Genomic DNA, 27,882 nt, shown 5'->3' on the forward strand with positions numbered 1-27,882 from the left:
ATGTATGCGACGTATTGCGAAAAGCGTTAGTGATTTGCGATGTTTGGCCGACATCTTGCGATGGGCTGCTAGACTATATATACAGTTGAAGACAATCCTGAAAGGCGGCATCCGGGACAAATCAAGCGTGAACCCTTACACTGTCCCTTGTTCTACATCATCCAACGCAATCTATCGATCTCTCCGATTCTCATTGTCGCGCAATTTCGACATGCGCAGCTCGGTTGATAGATGACACCATCTAACTGACCGCAGATCTGAAAGGAGTCAAGCGGATTTGCCGTTCGAGACCGAGCTGTAAACCATGCATACTCCGACCGCCCAAAGTCCGCATCCTACATCTAATATCTAAATCATCAACCAGACTCCGAATAAGCAGGATGTCTTCCTCCAGCTACCTCATCCCTGCTTTTCTTCCCGACCAGATTCCGCCCCGGTCCTTGATTCCGATTACCCCTTCTTCCGTCTTCCGAGTCCGACTCGTCCTCTTCCGGTAATTGCGTCAATGCCATCCCTTCTTCTTCGAATGCGTTGAAGAGCGTGGAGTTTTGGGCTCTATATATACTGCTTCGTCGGCCGTGTCCCGCAGAATGCAAGGACCCATCTGGCGCATACGTAGCTCCGCCTGGTACTGCTCCGTAGTTCCATAATGTGGGGTTGTTGGAATCCATTGACATCCGGCCTGACATGCTCATCCGTGGGTCTATACGATCTGTCGAATCAGCGAGCGTTTTCAGACGACATCAATGGGGAACACTCACTCATCAGCCCCGATTCCAAGCTTGAGGCGTGATGTGGCGCTTCTGGCTCCCGGGAGATGTTGAGCAAGTATACTCCCATGAAAATTATCAAGAAACCGCATATTAGCGAAATGGTGTTGACACCACCTGGCGTGTTGAAGCCCGAGAACAGGATAGCAGAGGCGATGATGGTTGCCGTAGTGAAAAATACATAATATATGGGGTTGACGCTACATGCGAGTCAGCTGGGGAAGACCCGTGCAGCTGGATGGAGCGACTCACACATTCGTAGAAAAGGTGTCTAAAGCCTTATTGAAGTAATTCTAGGCACACGCTTGTCAGTGATCACGGCCTAATAACGAGAGCAGCTCAGACTCACCATCTGAACCATTATGCATCCCACCACAACCACCCCGAAAACATAGGTACTGATATGTGTCAATTGGTTGTTTCCGGCAAATGTCAATTTGAGAGCTACTCCAAATCCCTGTGATCATGGGTCACGTCAGCGCTGATCTCAGACTGCGTCTACATCACACTGACTCACCTTGATAGCCATGACAGACACACTTCCCACTAAGGAGCATATGGATAGATACACCATAGGGTTTCGGGTACCATGCGTGGGCACGACCCGGTAAATCATGTATAACGAGAAGACAGCGACAAATGTGATGTAGAACAAGAAAGCTGAGCGAAGGACGTGAGTTTCAATTTCCGAGCCGCACACATCAAGCCATACGAACCTGGTTTGGCTGCGTATGTGAGGATTTCATCCACAGTCTCTACCTCCTTGTCCGATGGCGCATGTAGTACAATTACGACTGATCCGATCTATTGCACAATTCCGCGGCATCAGCGCTAGCATTGAATGTGTTGCAGACAGCGCGACGGAATGCTTACAATGCAGGAGCCACACCCGCATACTCCCAGCCGTCCCAGCTTCTCATCTAGTAGAAATGATGCGAGAATAGCCCTGTTCACACCAAAATCGTCAAACACTCTTTCTGATTTGGGGACAACGGGCGCGCACTCACCCGATGATCACACTCATAGCTCCTAACGGTGTCACTAAGATCGCTGGCGCGAATGTGTATGCAGCAAAATTCGCGACTTCTCCTACTACCACTATTCGTAGAACGGATATCAGCCTCTCATTCAGATAAAAGAGCTGAGCAGCGATTTACTCGTTATCATCCCTGCCCACCATATGGGGTTCTGCAGATACGATAGATCTTCGGCTGGTGGAAAGTATATCCTTAGCTTGGGCTTCCTTGCGAGGGCTAAGGCATCGCCAATGCAGACAGACTTACAGGCATTTCGTGATCCTGTCTGCCTTTGATGCGAATGAGAATACTCGTTCAAGTCTTTCTTCGCAGCATCGTTCAATCCCTAATGCTCAACCACTCGTCAGCTCGAAGCTTCACTTTACGGATTGGCCGGGGGGGCTGCTCACTTTTTTCGTTATTATAAAACTCGAACTGGTAGTATCATGAGTCAGACGACTAGTACTCTTCACTGAAAATACAGTCCGACCCCAGCTACTCACCCGATCAGAAAGGTTCCTCCCAATGCCAAGCCCAATCCTATATACTTGTCTTCTACCATCTTCTGCTATCGTCCAATTCCGTGGTGACTATGCTGGGTATGTTGCTATACAAGCTGCGGTATCTGACTGATTATTGTTGACTGGAATGCATCTATAAAACACGTATTGGCAACTGAACGACCTCAAACTCTCCTTTTACGCGTTCAGTGGAGTCTTTGTTGTCTCGTTACATTCTTCAGGGTTGCTAGCACGTGGCAGTCGGTCAAGTACGAAAAGTGGCACTGCTTAAACTCTCCTATCGGTATCGCAGCGAAATCGGAGAGAGCATGGCTAACGCTGCTTCAAATTTCCTGGACCACGGCATGAAAGCCGTATGCTGGCTTGAGAGGCGCGGGACGGAAATCGCATGATCACTCGGTGTGGCAGAGTATAGCTTCCCTTCACATCGTGAGGACAGTGCGATGTCATCCTTTGAGGTCGTGCTGGACTCGAAAGAGATCATGTAGGAGAAGGCTCTTTGATGCGTTCCGACAACATCTCGCCGTCCTCTCTTGATCTCATGAAATGATCAATCTGCTGACTTCGACCCTTCTCAATCGCACAAGCGTCATCTTGTGATACTCACCTCCGTCCTTTTGAAGCTGGCCGTCGTTGATAAATCGTCATGAGCTCACTAATCTCCTCATTAAGGGGTTCCATGACATCTATTCCAGCATCCCCTCGTAGCGATAATCAGGTACCCAACTTCAGAAATATGATGCCAAAGCTGAAGGTTCTTGCAACCCAAGGAAACCTAACAAGTCGGTTCAGTGACAGCTCAAGCGATTTCTCGACTCCAATTGGCGAAATCAGTAATCACGACACTATCCTTACTCGAAGATTAAGCGCTTCATCTCACAGCTTTCAGAGTCAGAGTGGCGTTCCCAAAACGAGTCCGCGCCCGATTGATGAACCTCAAAGCATGCCTTGGCGTACCTCTGCTGACTGTTCTACCAAACAAAATCGATTGGAAACTGGGCCAAGCGACCCTTCGGAGCCGTTGTATGGCGATCCTAGTTCCTACGGGGTCCGCCCATTCTGCATCTCCCCTCGAAACGACGCATACGCAATGCCGTTCGGTATGGGCTTACGCTGCGAGGTACAAGATAGTCTAGCTATCAACAATCGAAATATCGGGGCTCAAGTACCAAGCCCTACGGTAAGTGAGATATACTTCGTCGAGCACGGCGAGTGGCCTGACAATCATAGGAATCACTCGACCTTGGGAGACACTAATGATGTTGAGACCTTGGTGAGAAGTACAAGTGTCAAGTGCGTCTTTGATTTTCTTGTCAAGCATTTTGATTGTAAGCTGATTACCAGCCCAAAAGCTCACCAGCGAAACAGTCTCGCCGTGCCTCAGGGAGAGGGCAGCCGCTCAGTTCGGTCCTCTCCGAGGAAGCATCGCGCTCTCCCTCATCAGCATCGGCTGCAGCTTCGACAGGTCGCAGATCCGCTATTTCCTCCAAGTTGCACTCAAGACTCGATAAATGGAAGAGCCGAATGAGAAGCATATCCAGGACCCTCACCCTTCGCAGAGGTCAGTCTGGTCTCACGCACGTATCCGGCGCAGAGGCGGAGCTTTATGGCGGCCAGAACGAGTATGCAGATCGCCTCAAACTGGAAAGGTTCGAGCGTTCCTTGGCAGCCGAAAATATGTATCGTACCGACCAAGCACCTACCTACGGATCCAGTTTGAATGATATACACATCGAATCGGGCGATCTGAGTGAAGGAGGGACTATCTTTGACAAGATAAAGTATGGGTCTAGTCCTTCCGATGCTGATGTGCGGAGTCAGATTGACGAGTTAGCGAACTCCGAGACGCCCCTGTCGCACTCGGATAGCTCGCGTTTGCTTAGTTTGAAAGATCAGCTGGGCACGATCGAGTCTGTGAAGAATGCCTTTTGAGTCTGGTTGGCCTGACATGTGATGATGGTGATGGAGAACAGCACATATGTGTAGCTGCATTCATCGAAGTATCTTGTCTCATAGGCCATACATTAGACATAGAAGTCGAAGGAGCTTTAGTCTCGACCACCAAGTCTATTACCTGATGTGCTGCTATGTACAGTCTTACAGATGCATTTTACCCGGTCTTGTACGTCCTGTTAGCGTCCGGGGCATCGTACTGTCAAGCCGCATTCTCTGATCTGGTTTTGGTCTGCTGGTACTCAACGGCGACGGTCGAAATCTCTGCACACTGTATCGGAGGTCGTCAAGACAAAATCAATTATCTGAATTGCCCTTCCAGCTGTTTCATATTCTACTACCCTTTCTAGTGACTACCTTTGACCCATTCTACCATGACGTTGAGGTCGAGGTTGAGGTCGAAAGCCAAACTTGCAATTCAGTTCGCAGGCCGAAAAAACTTTATCGATCTTTAGAAAGCTGTGTCACGCCAACACCAAAGCGGGTTGAGAGGGAAAATTGGCGAAAGTTATCGCGAAAAGGTCGACAACATTCACACAACAAGCTCTCCTTCAGAAGTGTCCTGAGGCGTTGACTCTGGACCTTCATCGATAGGATTCAATAAAGTCCGTGACATCAGTGGCATCAAGATCACCAAAAGGTTGGAAACCCTAGACTGTATGTATGCAAACAAAGCACTCCCGCCAGAAGATAAGCATTTCCGCCTTCACGTTGGTGGCTTAGCCGTTCCTCAAGTCATTGATACTTAGAAGTGGGCACAAACAGACGAGAAACCAATAGCACGAAATGGTCAGCTCGATCCGCAGTCGATCCTCTTCGATCGCATCTTCTATAAGATCTTTCAAAGATTCCGTACTTTCAAAAATCGGTATAAAAAGCGCTCGGGCAAGGGCAAGCACGAGGGCAAGTGAAGATAGCTTCGAAGCCGATGCTTGGTATTCGCAATCCCAAACAATTGACTGTCCCAGCAGTATCTTTGATAAAGCTTTCAGCAGGAGGAGGAAAGATTCAGGTTTAGGATCATCGATCTTCAGCGTTCTGAATGGTGATACTCCAGAAACGGTTGGTTCAGCTCAAAGTACTTATACTTTGGACGAAGCAGTATCTCAAGATCCAATTTCAAAGCAAGTGAAAAGTGAAAATTTGGGCTTTCCCTCTCCCTCTAACCAGTCTGATCAAAGCGCTGGTCAGTACTGCTCAAGCACAAATTTACGGCCTCAGAGTATAAGGACGCCATCGGCTGGGAGTCTGGATGAAACGCGCGATCGAGGTCGTTTATACGTTCGGAGTCCATCGCCAGACTGGTTCAGGTGGTCTAGTGATTCCTCCTCATCCTCCACCACGATATCTGGAGATGGAGAAGAAGGAAGTGAAATTGGGGTATCTAGAAGGAGCTATACGACCAGATCAAGCGCGGATGAAGTCAATAAGCTTCCATTTTATCCTCGGGCTGATCGAAACACTCGGCGTAAAGCCAATATCAGCACAGGCATTAATGCCGACGGTGACCGCATGCCCTCCTTGCACAGGTCAAGCAGAACCAACACTGGGCTCAGCTTCGAGACGAACGCCTCGCATGAGTCGGGTAGACGTAGGAAAAGAGGAAATAGCTCGAGCTCAATTGCATCCTGGCGGGATAGATTATTAGGCGTCCCCCGATTCTTGGAATCGCACATCACACAGGTTCCACGGACGAAGCAGATCCGGTCGAGGAATCCGGATTTTTTGACGCCCGACGAGGTATCGGAATTGCCATATACGCTACAGATTGGGAGACGGTCAATGCGGAGAAAGCTGGACTTTAGCAACGAGTCAAATGGGGAAAGTATAAACCCCGCGGAGAATGGCGATAAGCGGCATCATTCGTACCTCGATCCTATGACATACAGGGTAAATCCGCCAACTTCGACCTCGCGAAATTTATCGGATCCGCCGTCGAGCTATTCGTCTGGTTCGTATGACCCAGAGTACGATCGGGTATTTTCAGGAGGAAGGGGTAGGGCACGATCGCGAATGGACTCAATATGGAGTGTTCTCAACGAAGACCAAGATGAGGAAGACTCATACACTTCCAGTCAAGGTGAGGATATGGGGAGTAAGAGTACCCTGAGGACGCATTCCAACGAGTCTTTCGATCTTTCCAACGACAAAGATGAAGATGCAGATGAAAGTGTTGATCAACGCAGGATCCCGCTACACCGTAGTAGGACCCCAAGCTTCATGTCGACCGCCACCACACGTTTGGGAAGAATCAGAGATCATATAGAAGAACTTTGTAGTAGATTCACCACTTCTGTAAGCGATTCCCATCATACACAATCGACATCGTCGTTCCTACCCAAGATCGATTTCAACGGTTAAGGTTATCTGAATAAGATCTAAGCAAACCTCACGAGTCCCCTTCAAGTCGGTCGCTAAAGACCATTTGGTGGGATCAAGCACGATGATACTGAATCGTTAAGAGCAGTGTGATCATCGTCCCTTCGTTCCTGTTCCTACTCAACTAGTCAATGGAAATCGCATGCCTCCGACAGGTGGGTATTGTATCTTTGGAAGGAGCAGGCAGAGGACAGTGAAAAAAATTGCAGAACGTTTAATGACTGACAAGCGAACCCCATTCGATCTATGCTTTCTATAGAGCCGGGTCTTGGTGATGGATAAACTTTAAACGGTTTATCATTATTGTTGTGATAATGCAGACGGTTTATCATCGTTGTTGTTGTGATAATACATTCTATGGATCTATGAGTATGACTATAAGTGTTGTATATCTGAAAAGCGCGAACATGTAATCCATTTGCCCAGTTGCAGTCGTGTCGACAACGCCTTGGGATATTATGCTGCTGAGGTTGCGTGTGTTGTGTAAAATCATATAGCAGGAGTCACGCCGGTCTTCGATCTGAACATATCGACTGCGTTCCTCAGCTGTTCGAGGAACACGAACATGCAGATGGTGTTCGGCGTGAGACGTACTAAGGGGAATTGACGCATCAGCTGCTGAGACAATGATGCTCGATGTAGCGGGACTTGGAAGCGGGTCAACGTGATTCAAGAAGGTCTTATTACTCACTCCATGCAGGTAGCCATCCCTTGAACAAGAATCGCGGACCTGTAGCAACGATTGAGATCAGCATTCGCCATGTTACACATGATGCATGTATGTGCACTCAGGTGGAAGCGGGCACGATGATAGAATATTGAGCGAAAAGATACGTACCTTCATGTTTCAGACTCTCCATAATCAGTCCCACCGGTCCATGTCCCGCTTGTCCATGCTTCATGTTCATGATCCTACTTTTCACTACATCTGCGGGAGCACATATCGTCGTTGCAACTGTACCGGCCAAAGCTGAGGAGACGAAATGGCATGGCATACCGTTCGACATGAGGTTTTGGGAGAGTAGCATGTCTTTGAAGAAGTCGTAGGAGACGAGTTGTGAGGCGTTCATGAGAATTGCTCGGATCTGACGCAAGCATAGATATCAGCAAAACGCGGCAGGTTTGCAGCAGCCACAAGTCTCGGCGGGGTGTCGGATCAAATTCCACCGTCTGAAATGGTGTCCCGGATATACAACGTACAGTATTCGGCAAAAGACCTCTGGCTAGTGAAGGTACACCCTCATCCCTGACCATTCTATACGTTCCCTGCAAAGCATTACTGTACCCATATCGATGATCCGGTGTTTTCGTCGGGTCTGCCACCATTCTATAAGATCAAGTGATCAGAAAATTAGCCTGTTGACCTACAACTTGGGTAAGTTGGTCAAAAGGGTTTTCATGACTCACCTGACCAGTATTATATCCGCTGGATTCCCCGCCAGACCTCCTAAAGCACCTGCTGTACTTGCACATACAACCATATCACCAGTCGTCAACTTCTTCTTTCCCCCTTGCGACATTTGCGACTTCATCATATCGTATGCACCCAGACGTGTGACAGAATATGTCATTTGTCGGAATATCGAGGCTGTCAAACCTGTGTACAATCCTCGGACACCTAATTGAATCAAGCACATGTTGTGTCAGCGTTTCTTCTGCACGAACCGTCTGCTTATCCGACAAGCTTAGCATTCGTCGGGAACTTCACGCACCATCATGAGCAAGCACTCCTCGAACGGCCCCTGTGAATGTTGTCTTCGCTGTCGAAGTTTGCATCCGTCTGTCATCCATCGTATGACCGAGCTCGTCAGCCAATATTTCGGGATTCGGTATTCGGCATTTCCGACTGGGTTTCGCTTGATCGTAACGATTCGAGCATTGCTCAAACTCACACTCGCATGACGTCCAGAGGATGCGTGCAACATGCTGCCACTGTGGAGTTCATTCAGTCAGCTAGAGCCCTTGCGGATCTTACATGACGAGCAGCCAGGGGACCTTTTGGTCAACTTACTAGATGCCGCGGCTCCTGTTCGGGCAAATCCGAGAACGCAATTTTCAGAATGTATAACATGGAAAACGATTTGCGGGATTGGTGATGACGACAAAAGAAATTTTATGAAGAGGGTGCATACAGTGGAATTATCAGTAAAGGCCTCGATATTGATGGTTGATGGTGGTTACATACCTCCTAACCTGAAAGGAACAGCATGTCAACAAATGACCCAGAACTGTATGTCGGACTGACAAGACGGTAGATTATGCGACTCACCAGAAAGGATAACTTGGTTTCTGAACGGACATCTCGAGCTCTGATACCAAAGGTGAATCAGAGATGAGCACTGAGTGGGAGTGAGGACTATATTGACATAGGAGGATGAGGGGAAAGTAAAGCCAACATAGATACAGGTAAGCCGACGTTGACTTGTTGCTCACGAAACCAATAATTTCTTTCGGTTCGGTCATCTAAAAATCGAAATAAGTTGGGCAAACTCAGGGTCAAATAAACAACAGATTCGAAAATCAACGAAACGATAACAAATCATGCGGACATTGCCGAAAGCGAGGAGTATGATTCGATCTCCGCCGGCTAGATGGGCGTTTCGAGCGGTTACGAGTGAAGCCAAAAGTTCACGACTCAAGCTTCAGTGTCAGATATGATCTTTGGACCGTTATCATTGTCAGTGTCAGAGATCGCCTGCCTGACACGCCTCGACTCGCGTTGAAACTTGATACTCAATACCTGACCCTAGAAACGATCTGAGTAACATATCCCGCAATGGCATCCCTCACAGCCCTCCACAACAGACTGTCCCCTATACTTTCTCCTGCCCACCCTTCATTCCCTTTCGCCCCGATAGACATCATAGGAGCCATGCGTCTATCATCAGTCATTAATTGGATAGCGACTGGCGCATTCGATCCGCCTTCGACTCCCTCTAGTAAGAATAAGAAGGGCAGCAGCGTTGTAACAAAGAAAGCGAGAGCGAGTATATGGCAGGAATTAGCTGGTTTGATGATCGTCGTCTTTGGCGGAGAGACCTTTCTATGTAAGGCTGAATCCCAATCAGAGATGATGATAACCATGGTAGATGACTGACTCAGTTATGAAATTGCGCAGCAATGTGCACTGGCTCAACGCCTTCATGGCTTGTCACACCAAACATCGCTCTTCTGTTTTGTGCTGTCCGTGAGTTTTTGAAGGCTCCCCATTCTTGCTTTCCAGCTGTCCATGGGTTCTGACTGAGAGAGTCATCCAATACCAAATCTGACTCTTCGTATCTTACTGACTTGAACCAAACAACATAGACGTTATTCAAAGCCGTACTCCGTTCGCTCAACTGCTTCCGAAGAAACCTTCATTACCTTTCGAGCTCTTCATGGCTATCCCCGACGCTATCGGCCGTACCCTTCTCCTGACCCGATTCTCAGTCATTCCCTTACTCTATCCCGCAGCCACAACGCCGAAACCCTTGCCGGCTACACCAGCCAGCTTAGTGCTCGTTCCCTTTATCTTGGCGGTCCCCTTCGCCTCCATCGCATTCAGCACATTCAACTTCTTCCAATCGACTCTGAGCCTCACAACTCCAGTAGAGCTCAAGCCGAAAGGGTGGATGTTAGTCGATACGTGGTGTCCCCTGCTTATCTCTCCGTTGTTTCTGACCTTGATCGGACCTGTCGAAGGTTGGAATACAGGTCTGGGTTGGACAGAGAACGAGAGTGTAGTAGCGTGTATGGTCGTCCTCTGGGCTTGTTTCACCGGAAGAGCGATATACAATTTCGGGTACAAGAAAGAACATTGGTTGAATCTCTTAGGGATATCGCAAGAGATCAAGACGAAAAAGGAATAGTGGGACTCGATTAGGAGGACCAGCAAGGTGTGAAAGTGGAAATCGGCGCAGCATGTAACTTCATTCAGGACCGATGCGATGTGAGGAGGTGTAAGATATTCTGCATAGATATATAGATGGACGCATACCATAATCAAGAATCCATATCAGTCATGATATCAATATAGGCGGACTATTGATGGAAGATCACCCGAGAAATCCGCATTGTCTCCTAATTTGGGGAAGAAGGGTTTTCCTGGCGCAAGAGAAGCAAGTTGATATCTCGTCAGCTCCGATTTGGGGGAATCATCGGAAATTGACACATCGACGCTGTGATGATTAAAACCTAGATGGGACTCACTTCCACTGTTCTCTAGCCTGAATGTGTATAAAAGGCGAAAGTCAAGCATCAGCTCTTCTTCAGTCGTACCTGTTTTGAGATAGTGTGAAGACTACACCGACCTGCTGAGCAGTCTTTCCCGGAACAGCCTTCTCCCAATCTGTCTGACCGAAGTTGATGACATGGTCAAATAACAAAGACTTATCACCGGAGGACCAGACACCCTTTGAAGGCGATTCAGGCCCATCCGAAGAAGACTTGTTTTTGGACTTCGATTTCGACGGTGTTGATGGAGTTTTACCCCGATCAGCCGGCATCTTGATTGGTTGTTACGAGCTATTTTCAGCGACTTAACACACATTCATCTCGTCAGCTCACATCCGATTTCCATCCTGGTGTCAATCAATCTTGAAGTGATTTATCTCGGTTCTACTTACGTCGGGATAAGTGAGATAGGATGAATACGATTTCAATATAGCTTGTGATGATGCTGGGAACTAGTTGTTTCGGTATCTTCTTCTGCTAGTCTTCTCCTGCGTGCGCGCAGAGAAAAGAAAAGAGGAAGTCGAAGAAAAGGAAGGAGAAGGAAAGAAGAGGAGTTCACAAACAATGTCACACAAGGAACTTGCTGTCTGGGGCGCAATATGCTGGGATGCACCAATCCCGCACAGACCATCGATCATATATAACATATATAACCTATGCATACATATATAATCAATATTGTACATACAATCTTTTCCATCTATATTGAATACTTTTACAGAAAATGGTATAAAATCTATATGAAGGGTATAATATGATGACTGATTTAGTATGATTCGATATCCCAAATCCTAAAAGCCACACGACTCTCACTATTCCTGCGATTGACTGACCCTCGTCATCCATTGTCTGAGAGTATCAGCCAACACCCCTGGCAGCGCCTCTACGTCTCTCAGAACCACATAAAACTCAAAGGGAAAGGTGTCAAGGTATCTCTTCATATCCAACTTCATCTCTCCATTCACCATGGCATATTCCACCGTCTGCATCGACAATATACTCGTCTTCGCGTTCGTATTCGATTTCGTATTGGAGTTTGAGGGGGTTTGTTTGTTGAGAGAATCAATAATAATGAAAACCACCATGACTCTTTCCTCGACTGCTTTTCTCAATAACTTTCTCAGCTTGTGATGGTCTTGGCATATACCGTCCGAGATGATGATCTCCAACTGCCACAAATCGGCTCCCGCACCCCCGTTATTGATCGTCGATCTTGATTCTGCCAAATAAGTCAAAGACCTTTCGAGAAGCTTGACTACATCTGTTTTGTTCTGGTTGAACCCGAAATTCGAGATGATCTTGGATCCTTCAGAATCGGTGAAAGGCGTATCGAACGGATGAAGGATATCGATCGATTCGCCAAACTTCGCGATTGAAACTTGACCAACTTCCAACTTATTCATCGATTGACTAACTAACGCTAGGGTCTTATAAGCTAGCTCGATGGAATTGCTCTCGAACATCGACTTGGAATCGTCCAACGACAGAAGTACTTGATATTCCCTTTTGGAGGGTTTAGTCCTTCGTAGCCAAATCTTATCCTTGGTATATTCTGAGGCTATGTACGGTATGATCTTTCGCATGTTCAGTCGTTTACCCGTCCTAAAATCACCTTGAAGTCGAGTCGCAAGGGTAGGTTCCAGGATCAAACGGAGCTGTTCGCATAGCGCATAGGATAGATCGCTGGTTTCGGAAGCGTACTTTCTCCAAAGATCTTCAGCTGAAGTATCGGCCTTGACCACCGCGGAGTCCGGCATGTTTAGCTCGATATCATCGCCGTCGTCAAAGGCATCAGGCTTGATATCTTTGCTTTCTAGACCGTCTGCGTCCGTTGGATCGAAGTCGATATCCATCGCATCGTCCGCAGATTGACCTTTGGGTCCAGTGCCGATATCCGCTTGGGTCAAAGCTTTCTCTTCTCGCTGTCTCTCCTCTTCTTCCACCGGGGCAGCACTTCGATGAGTTAATTCTTTCTCTTGGAATTCCCCGTCATCAATATCATCTTCCTCCTCGTCTAGGTTGTCCTCCATACCTCGCAGTTCACCTTCGCCTTCTTCCTCATCGATAATGTTAAGATCTTCTAGCTTTTGTCTCTCTTCTTCGCCAGCCCGACCTAGAGCCTGCATATCGTCTTCTTTGGCTTGGTCCTCTTGGACATACTCGACTTGGCCAGGTGCTTGTTCTGGAGCTTGTGCATCATCCGCTGGTTGAGGTTGCTGGTCTCGCTCTTGCTGAGAAAGGATCTCATCTCGCCTTCTTCGGATGTCTTTGAGTATATCGCCCAGACTTCGGGAAGCTTGAGGTTGAGAATTGTCCTGAGCTGGTAATGGAGCGCCGGAAGAATCGACGGGACCTTCAGCTTGCTCTTGTTCGTTAGATGGACCAGATTGCTGTTGAGGTTGTGGAGCGGTCCTACGTTACGATACAGTCAATACCCGTATGCTCAGAGACGAGATCATAAGCCGAAAGGAGAGTGACTTACCCATCCTGACCTTGAGCGTCGGCATCCACTTCGTCTTTTTCCCCGTTTTCCTTCTCTTCCCCTTCTTTCTCCTCCTTGGATTCGCCTTCCAATCCACCACTGACCCCTTGACCAAGCTCACTCTCTTGAGCCATCTCATTTGACGCAGATGTATCTACGTTCTGTTCGGTCTGGGCTTCTTGCTCAGTCTCGTCTTCACCGACTCCTGTAGCTGGAGGGGCTTCTTCCACATTTTCGCCTTCTTCATCATTGCCCATATCTATATCCGAGCCTCGGTCGTTTTCGCGTTCAGCATCATCATCTTCCGGATCCGACATTTTCATATCGTCATCGAAATCGTCTTTGTCCTGCTGCTCATCTCCTTCGGCATCATCATCGAAATTTAGATCTTCAGGTAAGTCGAGCTTATCTCCTTCAGGCATGGCAACTTGATCTTGATCTCGTACACCCTGATCTTCAACTCGGTCTTCTTCTTCCTCCTCGCCTTGCTCATGTTCTTCCATAGTCTCTTCATCCAGCTCTTCTCCCTGCTCACCACCACCCTCTTTCTTGTCCTCCTCTTTGCTTTCCTGATTTTGTTCCTCCTCCGCAGTTTGCGAATTATCTTTCTCTTCCTTCTTCTCCTTGCTTTCCGTTCCCTCTTTCTCCTTCGCAGCCATCTCAGACTCGCCTTCCTGTTCTTGGGTTTTCTGATCCATCAACTCGTCGCTATTTTCATTCTTCTGCTCTTCTTTCTGTTCATCTCCCCAGAACTTCTCGTCAACTGCCCCAGGATCCAGGGGATCAACATCGCCAACATGTTCATCGTGATCTTCCTCTTCCTCTTCTTCATCTCCACTCGCATTCTCATCTTTCTCTTTTCCATCATCCAATTTACCTTCGAAATCTTCGTCCATGCTGAACGCATCATCCTCTTCATCATCTTTACCTTTCTGCTGATCATCTTGCTCCTCCTCTTCTTCGCCTTGTAGACCTTCAACTTGCGATTCCTCTTTGATCTCATTGGAGACGTTCTTTTCTCCTGTTCCACTACCCATACCTGAGCCATCCACCATCTCACCGTCTCCACCTTTACCATCATCTTCAGACTGTTCGGTCGGCTTGCAGAATCCTTTCTGCGCCAAGTCCAGCATCAACCTTCCTACGACGTAAGACAATTTATAGGCCGCTTTGACTGTATAGATGTGGGTCGAGATTGATTGAGTGTAAGATTCTGTAAATGTTTCGAGGAAAGGCAGTATTCTTGCGAGACATTCCGGCGTAGTGGTAGAAGATGACGGACCATTGAATAAGTCGACTACGAAGGTAGAGATCCGCTGGATGATTTCGTTTACTCGGAGCGAGGTAGTAAAGCTGCGTTGTTCCTTCAACTCGGTAGGGATATGAGGGGATTCATCTTCCTTGATGTCTGGCAAAGCAGGCGCTTTCATCTGCTGAGCCACCACAAGCATGGACTGGATGATCTCGTCGCTCCTCTTCCACATGTCGGACGATAGCGGACGGGAGGCTTCAGGCGCAGTGTACTGTCTCATGCCTTGGGCGATGTCGATGACAGGGTTCAAGAGGTGCCGTAATTCGGGCGAAGTGACCGCTTGAGAGGTGAATGCCGCAATCAATTTGACTCTTATGTTACCGAAGGTCTCAAGTAGCGATACTTCGGCTATTCGTCCATCTGTCATTAGCACTCTCCCGAAATAGAGCGAAGCGTAGGTGACATACCTTCTGTGAAAAGTTGACAGTCGGACTTTCTGGCCGAGTCTAGAGCTGAAGACAACGCTTTCACCAGCAAGGCGGACTCCTGTCTGCAGATATGCACAGCACTCAGATCGTCCGATTTCACTTGGATACCTTGCAGCTCTCGTAATTGTCTGATACCTTCTTCGACCTCTTGCAAGACGGCATGGATGAGTGATGCATTCGCCTCAGCTTCAATGAGTGCCTCGAGCAATCCTTGTGAACCAGAAATGGATGCAGATTGAGCACAGTGTCGCAGACGTCCGAGTAGGGAAGATAGCTGAGAAAGAGCGCGAATGTCGGATACAGCCCTGGTAAAGACCAATGTCAGCGTGAAAATCCTAAAGGTAAATCAGGAGAGACAACGCACCGCTCTCTTTCGGTCAGAGCAAGAGCATAGACCGATTCGGTGAACCCTATACCTCTCTCTAGGTCTTGCGAAGCGATGTCGTCGCTGTGACCGTTGAAGGCGGCCCTCAGAGCAGACATCAAGACATCCATTCTGTAGTGATACGACTCCACTTTCTTCAAGCTGGCAACATCGCATGATTCAGGTAGGCCTTCCGTTTGAATTGGCGGTCTGTTGGCAAGCCAGATAATGGATTGTTGACGACCCAGCTGATCTGCTCTTACAGCATGGGAGAATCCGCTTGCACGAAGTGCCTTGAGTAGATCTGAAAAGGCTTTGCGCTTCCGACTAGCTAAATTGTTGACGATCTTGGTATTCTCTTTCGTGAGCGACGAAGGAGTGGCCTTGGCCAAAGCAGCAGCTGTTTCGATGATATCGACTGCCATCTCGTCCATGTGTGTTGCACCGATGCCTTTCGAGGAACTGCGGATTCTAGCGTGAACTTGATTATATCGATTGTACGTTTCATCCAGTCGAATCAGAATATCTGGAACAGGCCGGTTTGCTTGACGTCTCACTTCAACTGCTTTAGCAGATAGGGAAGAAAATTCGATAACCGGTGCGGGCATCGGTTCGGAAGGCACAGCTGCTTCTTGAGATATGATACCGGTAAGTTCGCCAAGGATGGGTGAAACAGGTTGTCGGAGCAGATCTCTAAATTTCCTGATGCTTCGGTGAAGATGCTTATGCGATCTCTGAGCACTTGCTTTCAGGGCAAATACGTTGACGTCTTTCCAACTTGCTAATCTGACGAAATCCTTGATCGCTTTATCGATGACCGACTTCTGAGATTGCATAGCATCGGCCAATCTGGGTTCGAAAAGTCGAGCATTGACAAGTACGTTGTGAAGCAGAATTGCCATAGTCGATAGAACCGGGATCTGGTCAGAGAGATCGGTACACATTCGTTGGAATGCTGAAAGCAGCCCTAATCTAGCGGAGAAAGTACCAAATGTACTTGTATTGATGTAAGTGGACACCATGGGTAAGACTCCTTCGACATGCTTGGCTACATCCGCGGCGCTGACTGCGCCATGGATGAGAGCACCGTACAGTCGCATGGTCCATTCGTTATCTTGAGCGATATATTGCGCTGCTTGATCGTCCAGTAGTCGCATCCATGACGCCAGTTCCAGTTTTCTCCAATCGATGATCAACCTGGAAATCTCGTCTCTGAAGCTGCTCAAGGAGTTGTCCCGATTGGCATACGCCTCCCAATCTTCAGTGTGGACCAAAAGCAGTTCCATGGCTGAGAGTACGAGAGCGACAGGACTGCGCGTGTTCAGAAGTAATATTCGCTCGACTCTGTCCTTGATATGCTGGGGTACCATTTGTTCAGGCCATTCGGCAATGAGGTGATCTAGCCGTTTCACCAATCGTACCAAGATTGAGTGAGCTTTGCGAAGCTCGGGCTCGTTGGGCGAAAGGTAAAAGTTGGGCTGTGTAGGCGAGGTTTTGACTTCCACTTGTCTTCTGTGAAGTAAGGCTACCTGATACGCAATACTGGTATTATCCAGCTGTTCGTCGTACGCCGCAAGCCTGAAAGAATGATGAAGGGTATCATCGATCATGCTTTTGAGGAGCGAAATGGATGCAGTTGGTCTGGAACCGAAGATCTCGATCACCAGCTGATGGAAGGAAGCTACTTGATGATCCGAGAATCGCTTGTCTTCTTGCGGCTCATCCTTCTCAGTCAATTTGGCGGATAAAACGTCTTCTGCCCCAGCGTCCTCGTACTGTGGGAACAGTTCCCCGAACTCTTTTTCTTCCTGCTCTTGGTCAGACAATACTTCGATCTCGGTTTTTCGGACCCTGTACAGACTTTCCGAGTCTTGAGCTTCCTGTTGTTCTCTAAGCCTAATGTTGCTCCAAGTCTGATAGAGTTGATCCAGCTGTAGATATAGACCAGGCAGATGAGTGCTTCGCTGTTGGTTAGTTTCCAGCATTTGGGAGTGAGCACATGCAGCAAGCAGTTGCGCGGGAATTCTGGTTATAACATCGTCTGGTACGTTCGTTATATGGTGTATTCGACGAACACCAGCCGCCAAAGGGAATTCGACGACGTCCATGACGGTGGCGAGCGGTTTTGCAAGACGTAACTCAGCTGCCCTGGCAAGAGTACGAATACCGAATTTCCCGAAAAGTACAGCAGTAATGATCGGTTGGACCAAATCTGGCATGTCATCGTAGTTCGTGGAAAGTCGTTGAACGAAAGCTGCTGACGCAAGTTGGAAATCGTTCTCTCTGATTAAGCCTTGGGGATTGCCATTATCAAGAGCTTTGACCAGTTCGTCGACTCGAGTCTCGCTATAGGGATCATTCAGGAATGCGTGAACTTCGTTGAATAAGTACGAAAGCCGAACGGCATCAGAGGCCCTTTTGAGAGAATGACCCAGAGTCGCTTGATCTTTTCGCAATTCCATGATCTTCGCCAGAATTTGCGTGATACGGTCGGAGTCGGCGATTCCCTTTGATATGACTTCACCACTCTGAGCAGCAGCTAGTTCCTCTGACGCCAGTGACAAGCGATCATCGAATACCTCGCCAAGTAGTGATCTTCGTACTCCTGGATCAATCGGAATATTGGTGACGTAGAGGTCAAGGAGAAAGCGGGACGTGGCGAGCCAAATTTGGCCGATAGATCGTAGGTCGCGAGGTCGCGCTACAATATCCTCTATTGCTGGCATGATCCGACTCAGAAGCGCATCGCGAAGGTATGTGTCGTCCCTATCCTCAGGAATATTCGCTATTGCCTGACTGATTTGTTTCATGAACACGGAAGGATCAGAGTGGGGTGTGTAGTCTATTCCGAAGGCACTGCCTATCTGTGAAAGACGTCAAAACGAGAACTTCGTAACAGGTGAATGTCACTTACCATGCCAATGGAGTGCAATGCTAGGAATAACACATCGTTCTTGCGATCTTCGACAACTTGAGTCCTCCAAATGAGGGTTTCGACAGAGAAGCGAAGCGAGTCATCTTGTTGAGGGATTTCAGCCATTTTGACGGATTCTGCCGTGCTGTGAGATACTTTGTGAGCTGTGAGATCGGGACTTGTCATCAAGGACTACGAACCTGAATCGAAGCGCTGAACTCAGTCGTTGAGGCTTGAAGAGATCCGCTGGACCATCCAGGGTCTACCAGAAGCGAAGGGTCAGCTTTTCTACTGTCTGTGTGTAGGTCAATCGACTCTCACCTCGTCATTTCCATTGGAATGATCCCACATCCTTTGCAAGAAGCTCGACAACGCTTGGAAAGTAATGGCGGGACTACTGGAAGCCCCCAAGGACCTTTGAAGGGTAATTAGAGAGCCGACCTTGATGTGCTTATCCTCCAACATGACTTGTAGAGCATTTTGTGCGTTCTGCATGTCTTCGTCAGCAGCGTTACCAGCCTCAAACCTCACAAAAGGCTGATCAAGCTTACCCCTTTCAGAACGGCTAATTCCACAGTACTCAAAACAGGCCAATTGGTCCATTCAGTGGAAACTACCACAGCTTCCTCTGCAAGAATATGTGAACCGATAAGAATCTCCAATTCAGCTGGAGCCTCGGGCGATGGAGGTTGATCGGTTATGTTAGACAGCGCTTGCAGTACGGTATGTCGTAGCTCTGCGAGTAGTATCAGCAGACTGTGACAGAGCGAGGTCATAGCGATACTTGTACTCACCAGGATCATGTAACCGGTTGGCCAACTCAGTGAGTCTGGTGACCTCGGTCCGGCTTTCATGGTCGCCGATGATATCTCTGAAAAGCATCCATATCTGAGTTTGGCCAAGACCGGAGGTGAGCTGCACACTCTTGACTAAACCATCCAGCTTCTCCAATACAGGCGACAAGAGAGGTAGTTCCTGCAGCTCGTCACTCAGCCACCCAGCTAAGAACTTGGTGGAAGAGTAATCAAAGGTGGGTTGTTTGGCGTGTTCCTCGATCAGGTTAATGTAGACGATGATGCGATCGAGCCGCTCAAGATAGTCCTACTCCTGATCAGCACACAATCGACGGTATATGCGCAAGACAGGAAACATACCTGCAGATTCACCGATTGCTGATTGACTATCAAATCAGGCAGCCTTTTACGAAGAGATTCCCTGACGAACGTTGTGAAAGGGTATAGCTCGTGACCGGCGTGAGCTTTACTTCTTGAAGGACCGCGGCGAGTCGAAGCCGCGGATATGGCAAGTATGCTTTTAGCGTTGGCCGAGTCAGATAACCATTTCTGTATTTCGTCCCGTCGACCTTCGTTACGCAAAAGAGTCTGTAAGATGTGGAAGACCGCGGATTGGTGTTCGGTGCGTATATTATCGTTGAGTGAGATATTGATCGGCTGCCGAGAAACATTAGTACCAAAACAGGTCCAGAAAACGCGGAAACACCTCTCACCAGGCTATTTGAGAACTGCTGAACGATCCGTTGACCGCGTACGGCTTTGGAAGCTTGAGCTGTCAGCGCCATCTTTGATGACTCAGCAGTCAAGATCTGCGCCGCTACATCATAAACGGTCTTCTCCTCTGGGGGTACGATACCTCCATATCGGGACAAGTAAGAGACGGCTTGTTGACTTTGACGAGAAATACCATCGGCCACACTGGAAGCGACCAAGCTAGTTGTACGCTGTTCGCCGTCGAGATTTCTCTCGATTTGGTTGGAAGTTGCCAATAAAAGTGAGTGATCCGCCAATGCAGGGTCGGATACGGCTGAAACACTTTGCGCCTCAGGTTTATCAACGTATAGCTCGACTCCTCTGTTTCGCATGGCTCTTGATAATTCTCCATGTCTGGGGTCGTAGGTCATAAATAATCTGAAATCCTTGTGAGGCTTGAGGATCTCGGGTGTACCGGTGGACGATCCTTTTTCACTGAGTACTAACACACCGTTGGCTTCGCATAGACTGTTGAGACGGTCGAGCACAGATGCGCTGCACAGATTGGCCTCGGAAATGAGGAACCAACCCCCATTCTTGATAGCGTGAATGAGTTGACCGTCGACCCAAGCGAAACCCGCTGCACTAGGTCCAACTTTGATCAGGTTATCCAAAGCTTGACGGGCTGAATTGACATTGATGAGAGGGGCAAGCCGATCCATGATCTTTTCGCACAGTTCGGTGAAGGACGACATCGCATCAACGTCGGATGAGTTGTCGCATCTCTTTCTCGCTTGTCTGATCTCGTTAGATTGAGATAACATATCAGTTCGAGTGTCAGAGACTGATGCCGCGAGGTTGATTATCTCATCTGACGCTGCATCCAACAATCTGCCGACATCTTGCTGTTCGAAACTACCCAGAATTTCGGAGGTGTCGACGCCAGGGTGCATAGAGAATTCGCCAAGCTGTCTGCCAGCAGCTTCGGCTAGTCCACGTATCAACGATCTTTTACCAGCCCCGCATTCACCGGCCAGAATGGTAAGCCAGCCCAGCTCTATACCTTTCAAGACCGATTGAGCGATATGCAGATGATGATGCTGTAGTCGGACATCTATCGTGGATTTCCCTCTTCTTTGTATCAAAGAGTGACCAACTTGCAGGAAGGCTGGAGTGACATAGGGCGCAGGTCGAGTATTATCGATCTTCATATCGAATACCTTTTCAAAGATCTCTGTGACAGCTTCACGATCCCTTTCGATCCTGAATCTCTGTCTGTACACCATCCAGAAGTATTCAGAGGGATGGAGCGTCTTCTCCAATCCGTTCGGCGAAGCAAGAAGGTTGAACCATCTGAACAAGTCTCGCAGATTGAACTCCCACGGACTGCCTTCGCGACCGATTGTGCGAGAAATCATGGTTCGTTCTCGAATTGCTTCGTTGAACGCAATCATGCTTTCGATTGTATCCTGAGGCAGAGGATGCAGATCTTTACAGATAATCATCAGGTCTTCGGAGGTGTGTTCTTGTAGGTATACCTTGGTGAAACGGTTCAAGAAGGATTTCGGTAGACCTTTTCTACCACCACCTTGCTGGAGTGGATTCTGAGCAGCGAAAACCCTAAAATCGGGATGTCGATCAAATGATTTGCCCAATTCTGGTATGAAGACGGTTCCTCTGTGATCGAGAACCGCATTCAGACCCTCCAGTACCGTCTGAGAAGCCAGATTCATTTCATCCAGCAATACCCAATCTCCTCTTTGCATGCCATCGAGAAAGGCAGCATCTCGCCATTGGAATTCACCGGGTTGTCCACCCTCAACCGGAAGATCGGATCCAAACAAGTCGATGAGATCGGTTTGATCGGACAGGTTGATTCTCTGAAGTTGATGTCCCGCAACGGCGGCTAAAGCAGACACGAGACTGGTTTTGCCCACACCGGGACTACCTTCGAGGAGGATGGCTTTCGGTAGTTGACATCCACGCAGCGTGCGCATTGCGTTGAGAGCTGTGGTGGGGGCTTCGAAGCGGAACATCGAGGTCTCAGATATGATCGGTCCCCTTGGTATAGCGAATCCGCCGATTGATACAGACTCGGGTGTCAGTTTAACAGTCAATTCCGCTTGAGTAATTTCGTTATAGCCGCCTGTCAGGTTTGAGGCAAATTGATCGAGCTGGGCCATACATTCCTTTCGGAGAGCGGCGATGGACTGGATGGACAATCCCGCGACTTGTGGTAACGATTCAAGACCATCAATCAGCACCATCTGACCACCGTGATGCTATGAAATGGTGTATCAGTGTTAGCTTCGATCCGGACGGAACAAAGACAAATGATGTACTCACGAAGGACTGTGCTTCGCTGAGGCCCTTGGAGAACATATCGTTCGCAAAGCTGATCCAAGCCTATATGTGCTGTCAGTCTATGTGGATTTTTCTCCGCACAGAAGGAAGAGACAGCTTACCAAGATATCACGCAGACCCAATCCTGATAGATCGCCCAGCTTATCCCCAAACCAGAGGAAATAATCCAGTATATACGGGCTACACGTTTTCATCTCTTCGGCTTTCCAACTTTGCCCGATGATCTGCAGCATGTCTCCTCGGTCGTTCAATGCAGGTACCCAAATCTCGGTAAATCGATTTCGCAAAGCTGGCGAAAGTTCTTTCTTTCCGAAATCTCCTCCAGGATTCATAGTCGCTACCACATGAAATCGGTCGTTCGCTACAATTGTCGCTTCGTCGATATCTGTTCCTCCTTTCTCAGCCAATACAAGGGTTCTTCCTGGCTCCAGTACGGAATTAAGTCGTTCGAGCACTGAATCATCCGCGAGAGATACTTCATCCAGGAGCAGTAAATCTCCATTTGTCATCGCGTGTACCAAAGGACCATCTGACCATTCGAAGAGTGCTGACAACTGCTTGATCTCGATCTTTGTACGCTGTATGATTGATTGGTCGATGTCATCTCGTTTCGACAACTCTTTACAAATTGACATCATCTCGTCATCAGTGATTGTAGGCGAGATCGCACTGAACTGGCTGAGAGTGCTGATAATTCTGCTTCTCCGTTCTAATCTGTTTCGAACGGGTCTTTGACTACCTAGCAAGTCTGCGGTCTCCATATTTTGATGACAATTGACTCCGACTAATTGTTGATTGAACATTCGAGCTATGACTTCGCATACGGAGGTTTTACCGCAACCAGTTTCTCCCACTAGTAGCACTGGCTCATTGTGAGCAAGAGCTGCTGCGACAAGAGTAAACAGCCGTTGCATTGCTCTGGTCCAGACCATTTGCGTAGGCGGAAGATTGGCAGCGGGCATTCTTGCTAGAACCGTATTTGACTTGTCGAAGAGGGAATACATGTTCTCGCTGACCGAGACTTTCATGATATTTTCGATAACCTGTTTGATCACCACCTTGTCTTCATCTTGACGGGCTCTCTCTGCAAGAAGCATGTATCCATCTTCTGCAAGCTGTTGGTACCCTACAGCCCCTCTTTCTGCCCATCTAAACAAGTCTCGTAGAGTGGCGAAGGAGCTCTTCGACTCGAATACTCTTGATGCCTGACGTCGATGGCGAAGTTCCTCGAAAACCTGGACGATCTTCTTGGCATATGAGGGCGCAATTTGACATCGTTGGCACAAAATGGTCTCGAGCTCGTCTTTAGGTACGTCGTCAAAGTGAACTTCGAGGAACCGATTTCTGAACGCTCGTGATAAGACTTTTCTTCCAGCATATAGACCAGGAGGGTTCTGAGTCGCAAATAAGATGAAGTTGGGATGAGGCTTGATCACTTCTTGAGTTTCCGGTATGACCAACTCTCGGTTATCGTCTAATAGTCGGTTCAACGCCTCCAGTACATCCGTCGGAGCCAGATTCAGTTCATCTAGCACTATCCAGTGACCTTGCTTCACGGCAGTCACCAACAAACCCTCCTGAAAGACGAGGTTACCACTTTGAGGATCCGTGACATAGGTACCCAGGTATTCCTGGATATCGGTATGCTCGTGATTGTTGATTCTAACGAATCTATGACCAGTTTGTCGGGCCAAAAATTCGATAGCACTGGTCTTACCGGCGGAGGTAGGCCCTTGGATGAGGACCGGATATCGCTTGGTAAGGATGACACGAGCAAGGTCGGAAAGTTTGGCTTGTACGGAAGGCGTGATGATGTATCGGGATTCTGGGGCAGGGGGCATCGGTCCACGTTGAAGCCAGAAGGGGCCAAAGCGCACGAAGTCATCCGGATCCATAGACGAAGGGAGAGAGGGAATCTGCGCGAGGACAGCCCGAGCATTCTTCATGGGATTTAAGATGTACTTCTCACCAACTTCGTGAGCTAATTTGGCGCTGTTGTCATCCAGAGACATCGTGAAAGCCATTAGATATCCTTCCCAAATACCTCGACGTAGCCCAAAGAGAGGTGCGCTTTCAACAGCAAATGTCAGCGCTCGAGCCAGCGTTCTCATACTATAGTGAGGCGCCGCGTTAGACCCATCGACGATCTCTTTGGCGGCAGAGAGCTGCTTCAGCGTGGTATACAGCTCGACGACATCTAGTATGACGCTTCTGTCACCGGCGGCAGCATCACCCAGGTATTGATGTACGATAGCGATGAGAGCTTCTCGATCATCATCAGGTGGCGGTACGTAGAGCTCTGTGAATCGAGCTCGAAGGTTAGGGGGAAGATCCTTCTTTCCGACATCGGTCGCGGGGTTCATACAAGCGAAAAGCCGGAATTGGGGATGGCGAGCGATGGGTTCTACGTCTCCTCTTTCAGTGAGTACCAATGACGCATTCGGTCCTTCTAATATAGTTGATATAGCTTCTAACGTTTCTTGGGAAGCAAGATTGACCTCGTCCAGCAGGATCCATTCTCCAGATTGCATCGCTCTAACAAAAGGTCCTTCGACGAAGGAAAAGACAAGTTTGCTGTTCATTTTCACATGATGTAGATCGAAGTCCGTTATGTCCACCAACAAAGATTGCCACTGAACAGCGGCTTTTGTTGCTTTCGTGATCTTCCTTCGTTTCGGTGGGCCACCTTCCGCTAGAGTAGGGGTGTCACTGTCCCCCTTGCCTAGCTTGTCTATTGCCCTTCTTGCTGACGATAACCAAAGGTCGGCGCATCTTCCCCATTTCCTACCTGCTAACGCTTTTGACGCTGCTTCGACGTATGCGCCATTTTGCGACTTGCCCATACTGAAGGTTTCGCAGAAAAGCTTTTGCCACCGAGTATGCAGGCTCCTGGCCGAAATGATAGCGTCCAAAGGCTTGAACCCACCAAGAAGATCACTACTTTCCGTTTGCATCGACAGGTTGAGTACGGTCAGGGGCTTTTTGACGGTTGAGGCGATGTGTTGAACAGCGGTCGTCTTACCAGTACCGGTTTCTCCTACGAGTAATGTTGGTTCACCGAGAGCGACAGTGACGGCGATTCGTTCGAGCAGTATAAGTGAAGGTTTGGTAAGAGCGAATGGACGTGAAGACGAGCTGGTGTCACGACGAGAGGATCCGGCAACATCCATTACGGTTCGACCGATATGCAGCTGTCTTGAGCCCGGGCTTATCTCGAAGTTTGGCTTTCTGCCTTCCATTGCTGAAACCCTCTCTTCATCCATACCCAGCCCATTTCGGATGATATTCGACATTTGCGCTCTCTTCTGTGAAGATATCCCTTTATTATCTAAGGAAGCGATAAAAATATCCATCGCCTCAAGGTATATCTCATCTTGATATATCGGGTTATCGAGAAGATTGGTCCCGGACTGCGCTAGACTCTGCAGACTTGCGGCTGCAGGCAAATTACGCTCGACTCGGGCGCACCATTTCTCCAAATCCCTCAATCCGATATCTCTCGCTTTGACCTGCCCAGACAATTGGTCGAATGGGCGCAGCTGATGCCAGATGCCCACAAGGACGCTCAGGAGAGGTTCTGGTAATCGTAGAAAGCGAGCGGAAAGGATAGCGAGAATGTCGTTGTCAGAAGGAGGGCCTAATTGGACCTCTCGGAATATGTGGTGACCGAAAAATGTGGGTGGGGTGTAGCCTGACCGGGTCGTTCTTGTGGCAAACAACGCGAATCCTTCTCCCGCTTCGATGTCTTTTCTGCCAGGTATAGATAATTTTGCTCTTCTTCCAGGTCGGCCAGGCTGAAGGCTTCGTGCGATGCCATTGAGAGTCACTAACATCTCTGTACTTCCTCTGTCTACATCTTCGAAGACTACCCATCTTCCTGCTCTGATGGCTTTAGCTAAGGCGCCCTCCATCCATTCGAATGAGCCGGGTTTGGTCGGTGAGGAAACATAGGTTCCGATGAGACTCTTCACATCAATTGACGTGTCAGCTAGCGGAATCGACAGAATACGATTGGTGGGTTGTTGTGACGGAAATAGCATGGATGAGAGGTATTGCAAAATATGAGTTTTACCGGAAGAAGGTGGAGCGGTGAGCAGGATTGGCAATCCGAGCGTCGTATGAATGGTAATTGCTCGCAATGCTGCATCAGTGGGCTCTGTGCGCACATGCAGCGTTGTCGGCGGAGAATGTGTTGGCGATGCGCAGAATAATAACGTATCTGCGACCAAGGTAACATGAGACGATAAGTCGGAAGGGGAGATTGTGGGTGATGAAGAATACGTGAAGTCTGATATGGTCTGCCGAGCTGTAGGAAAGTCAGTGCATACACTTGACAAAGGTAGTGCTTGATTCTTTCACCGCTACTCACCTCTCTGAATGCATTGACTCTGAATGCATTGATGCTCCAAGATCGGTAGCATCCATCCATCCACTATTCTTCTTTTCACCTCAAATCCACCACCAGATAGCCGGACCACCTCGCTTCCGTAAGCAATATTGGCGTCGACCTTGTCCACTTCCCCTATACAGTCTCTCTCCACGGCCATTCGCTCTTCCTCGCTCCAGCCTCTTTGCTTGGCCAGTATCTGAATGGCAAGCAGCCGCACTCCTCGATCTTCATGTTCGATCCGCAAGCGATGTAGAGGCTCCAAAGGCCACTCATTGCGATGAGCTATGTCCGGATCGGCGGAAAGCAACCGAACTTGTGAAAGCAGAACAGAGTGTAGAAGGTCCACAGGTTGCCTGGAAATCTCGGCAGCGGGCAGAGCAGATATAGGAGAAACTTTGAAGGGGGATCTCATAATGAATGCGGATATGATACTAGCAGAGCGGATCAGCATGCTGTCTTCTCTGTTGCAGAAATGACATACCTCCATAGGTCGGGATATATATCCGCGATGCTTGACATGACACTCAGCCGCCTGACCATCACATCGAAATCGGTGTTTGCGGTATCCGATACCCATCTGGCCAATAGGTCGCAGAGAATCGGTTGAAATCTGGATATCACGAATTCTGAGATGCCTTCAAAAGCTAAAATGAGGGAAAGAGCATCAAGAACATCCGAAGTGGAAGATTTCGGTTCATGATCGAGTGTGTAGTCAAATATGATTCTTGGTATAGATATTGGTGAGGCCGAAGAGGATGCACAGCCAAGATCGGTGAGCAGAAGGTTGATTTGGTGTCGAAGGTCAAGGTTGAGAGGGGATTGTATTTGGTGCGATGGACCTGCCGAAGCGGACGCTGGTGTAATCGCACTAGGGATGCCTTCCACGTCCATCGTACTGACGTGCTGAATCTAAGCAGCGATTGAGCTCAGCTCGTCGTCCGAGACTGATGTATCAATGTCTTCAGTACCAATACCAGTGACTGATCTATGCTAGTTCTGCCTGTATCCGAAATTTCAATATTTCAGTGCGATCAACATCGCGGACAGGCCCTTGAACTCCGGATCTCCTGGTCACGTGTCAAACTCCTTTTTCGGCTTACTCCGCCTGATTGGTAACTTCACGTACACCTCTCCACCCCTAGGCCTCCACCTAGACGTCTATGGCGTAATGATGCAGAATATGCAATTCCATGGTGGTATTGATAATCGCGAACTATCAACAAGCGCGGTTAGATCTTGTTGTATCATCTGGACTGAGCTTCGATGAGATGCGATGATTACCGGAACGTG

At 48.5% G+C, this 27,882-nt stretch overlaps 7 protein-coding genes across 7 annotated transcripts; 3 read left to right on the forward strand and 4 right to left on the reverse strand.

Moving 5' to 3' along the window:
* Positions 1-356: 356 nt before the first annotated feature.
* Positions 357-2,348, reverse strand: I303_102102 (uncharacterized protein; the record flags this gene model as incomplete). The annotated part of the gene is made up of 12 exons (XM_065968467.1): positions 357-712; positions 762-970; positions 1,023-1,063; positions 1,120-1,227; positions 1,288-1,430; positions 1,487-1,574; positions 1,644-1,716; positions 1,778-1,868; positions 1,928-1,981; positions 2,054-2,132; positions 2,197-2,221; positions 2,290-2,348. The coding sequence occupies 12 exons, from the start codon at positions 2,346-2,348 to the stop codon at positions 357-359; spliced, it is 1,326 nt and encodes a 441-aa protein (XP_065824539.1).
* A 1,049-nt stretch (positions 2,349-3,397) lies between these two features.
* Positions 3,398-4,239, forward strand: I303_102103 (uncharacterized protein; the record flags this gene model as incomplete). Its single annotated transcript, XM_018405109.1, has 2 exons — positions 3,398-3,487; positions 3,652-4,239. The coding sequence occupies 2 exons, from the start codon at positions 3,398-3,400 to the stop codon at positions 4,237-4,239; spliced, it is 678 nt and encodes a 225-aa protein (XP_018265390.1).
* Positions 4,240-5,046: 807 nt separating this feature from the next.
* Positions 5,047-6,621, forward strand: I303_102104 (uncharacterized protein; the record flags this gene model as incomplete). Its single annotated transcript, XM_018405108.1, has 1 exon — positions 5,047-6,621. The coding sequence occupies one exon, from the start codon at positions 5,047-5,049 to the stop codon at positions 6,619-6,621; it is 1,575 nt and encodes a 524-aa protein (XP_018265389.1).
* A 507-nt stretch (positions 6,622-7,128) lies between these two features.
* On the reverse strand, positions 7,129-8,940 carry I303_102105 (uncharacterized protein; the record flags this gene model as incomplete). The annotated part of the gene is made up of 10 exons (XM_018405107.2): positions 7,129-7,232; positions 7,331-7,369; positions 7,478-7,724; positions 7,840-7,966; positions 8,047-8,257; positions 8,352-8,419; positions 8,532-8,571; positions 8,651-8,665; positions 8,825-8,832; positions 8,909-8,940. The coding sequence occupies 10 exons, from the start codon at positions 8,938-8,940 to the stop codon at positions 7,129-7,131; spliced, it is 891 nt and encodes a 296-aa protein (XP_018265388.2).
* A 475-nt stretch (positions 8,941-9,415) lies between these two features.
* On the forward strand, positions 9,416-10,487 carry I303_102106 (uncharacterized protein; the record flags this gene model as incomplete). The annotated part of the gene is made up of 3 exons (XM_018405106.1): positions 9,416-9,686; positions 9,758-9,826; positions 9,946-10,487. 3 exons carry the CDS (start codon positions 9,416-9,418, stop codon positions 10,485-10,487), a joined length of 882 nt encoding a protein of 293 aa, XP_018265387.1.
* A 186-nt stretch (positions 10,488-10,673) lies between these two features.
* Positions 10,674-11,123, reverse strand: I303_102107 (uncharacterized protein; the record flags this gene model as incomplete). Its single annotated transcript, XM_018405105.2, has 3 exons — positions 10,674-10,722; positions 10,828-10,844; positions 10,929-11,123. The coding sequence occupies 3 exons, from the start codon at positions 11,121-11,123 to the stop codon at positions 10,674-10,676; spliced, it is 261 nt and encodes an 86-aa protein (XP_018265386.2).
* Positions 11,124-11,663: 540 nt separating this feature from the next.
* Positions 11,664-27,483, reverse strand: I303_102108 (uncharacterized protein; the record flags this gene model as incomplete). Its single annotated transcript, XM_065968468.1, has 15 exons — positions 11,664-13,263; positions 13,334-14,993; positions 15,053-15,378; positions 15,438-18,301; positions 18,352-18,496; positions 18,552-18,613; positions 18,673-18,840; positions 18,903-19,087; positions 19,146-19,452; positions 19,506-19,802; positions 19,859-22,120; positions 22,185-22,244; positions 22,304-26,508; positions 26,572-27,023; positions 27,074-27,483. The coding sequence occupies 15 exons, from the start codon at positions 27,481-27,483 to the stop codon at positions 11,664-11,666; spliced, it is 15,003 nt and encodes a 5,000-aa protein (XP_065824540.1).
* Between the last annotated feature and the right edge of the window lie 399 nt (positions 27,484-27,882).

This window comes from Kwoniella dejecticola, chromosome 2, assembly GCF_000512565.2.
Source record: "Kwoniella dejecticola CBS 10117 chromosome 2, complete sequence".
NCBI classification, from domain to species: Eukaryota; Fungi; Basidiomycota; class Tremellomycetes; order Tremellales; family Cryptococcaceae; genus Kwoniella; species Kwoniella dejecticola.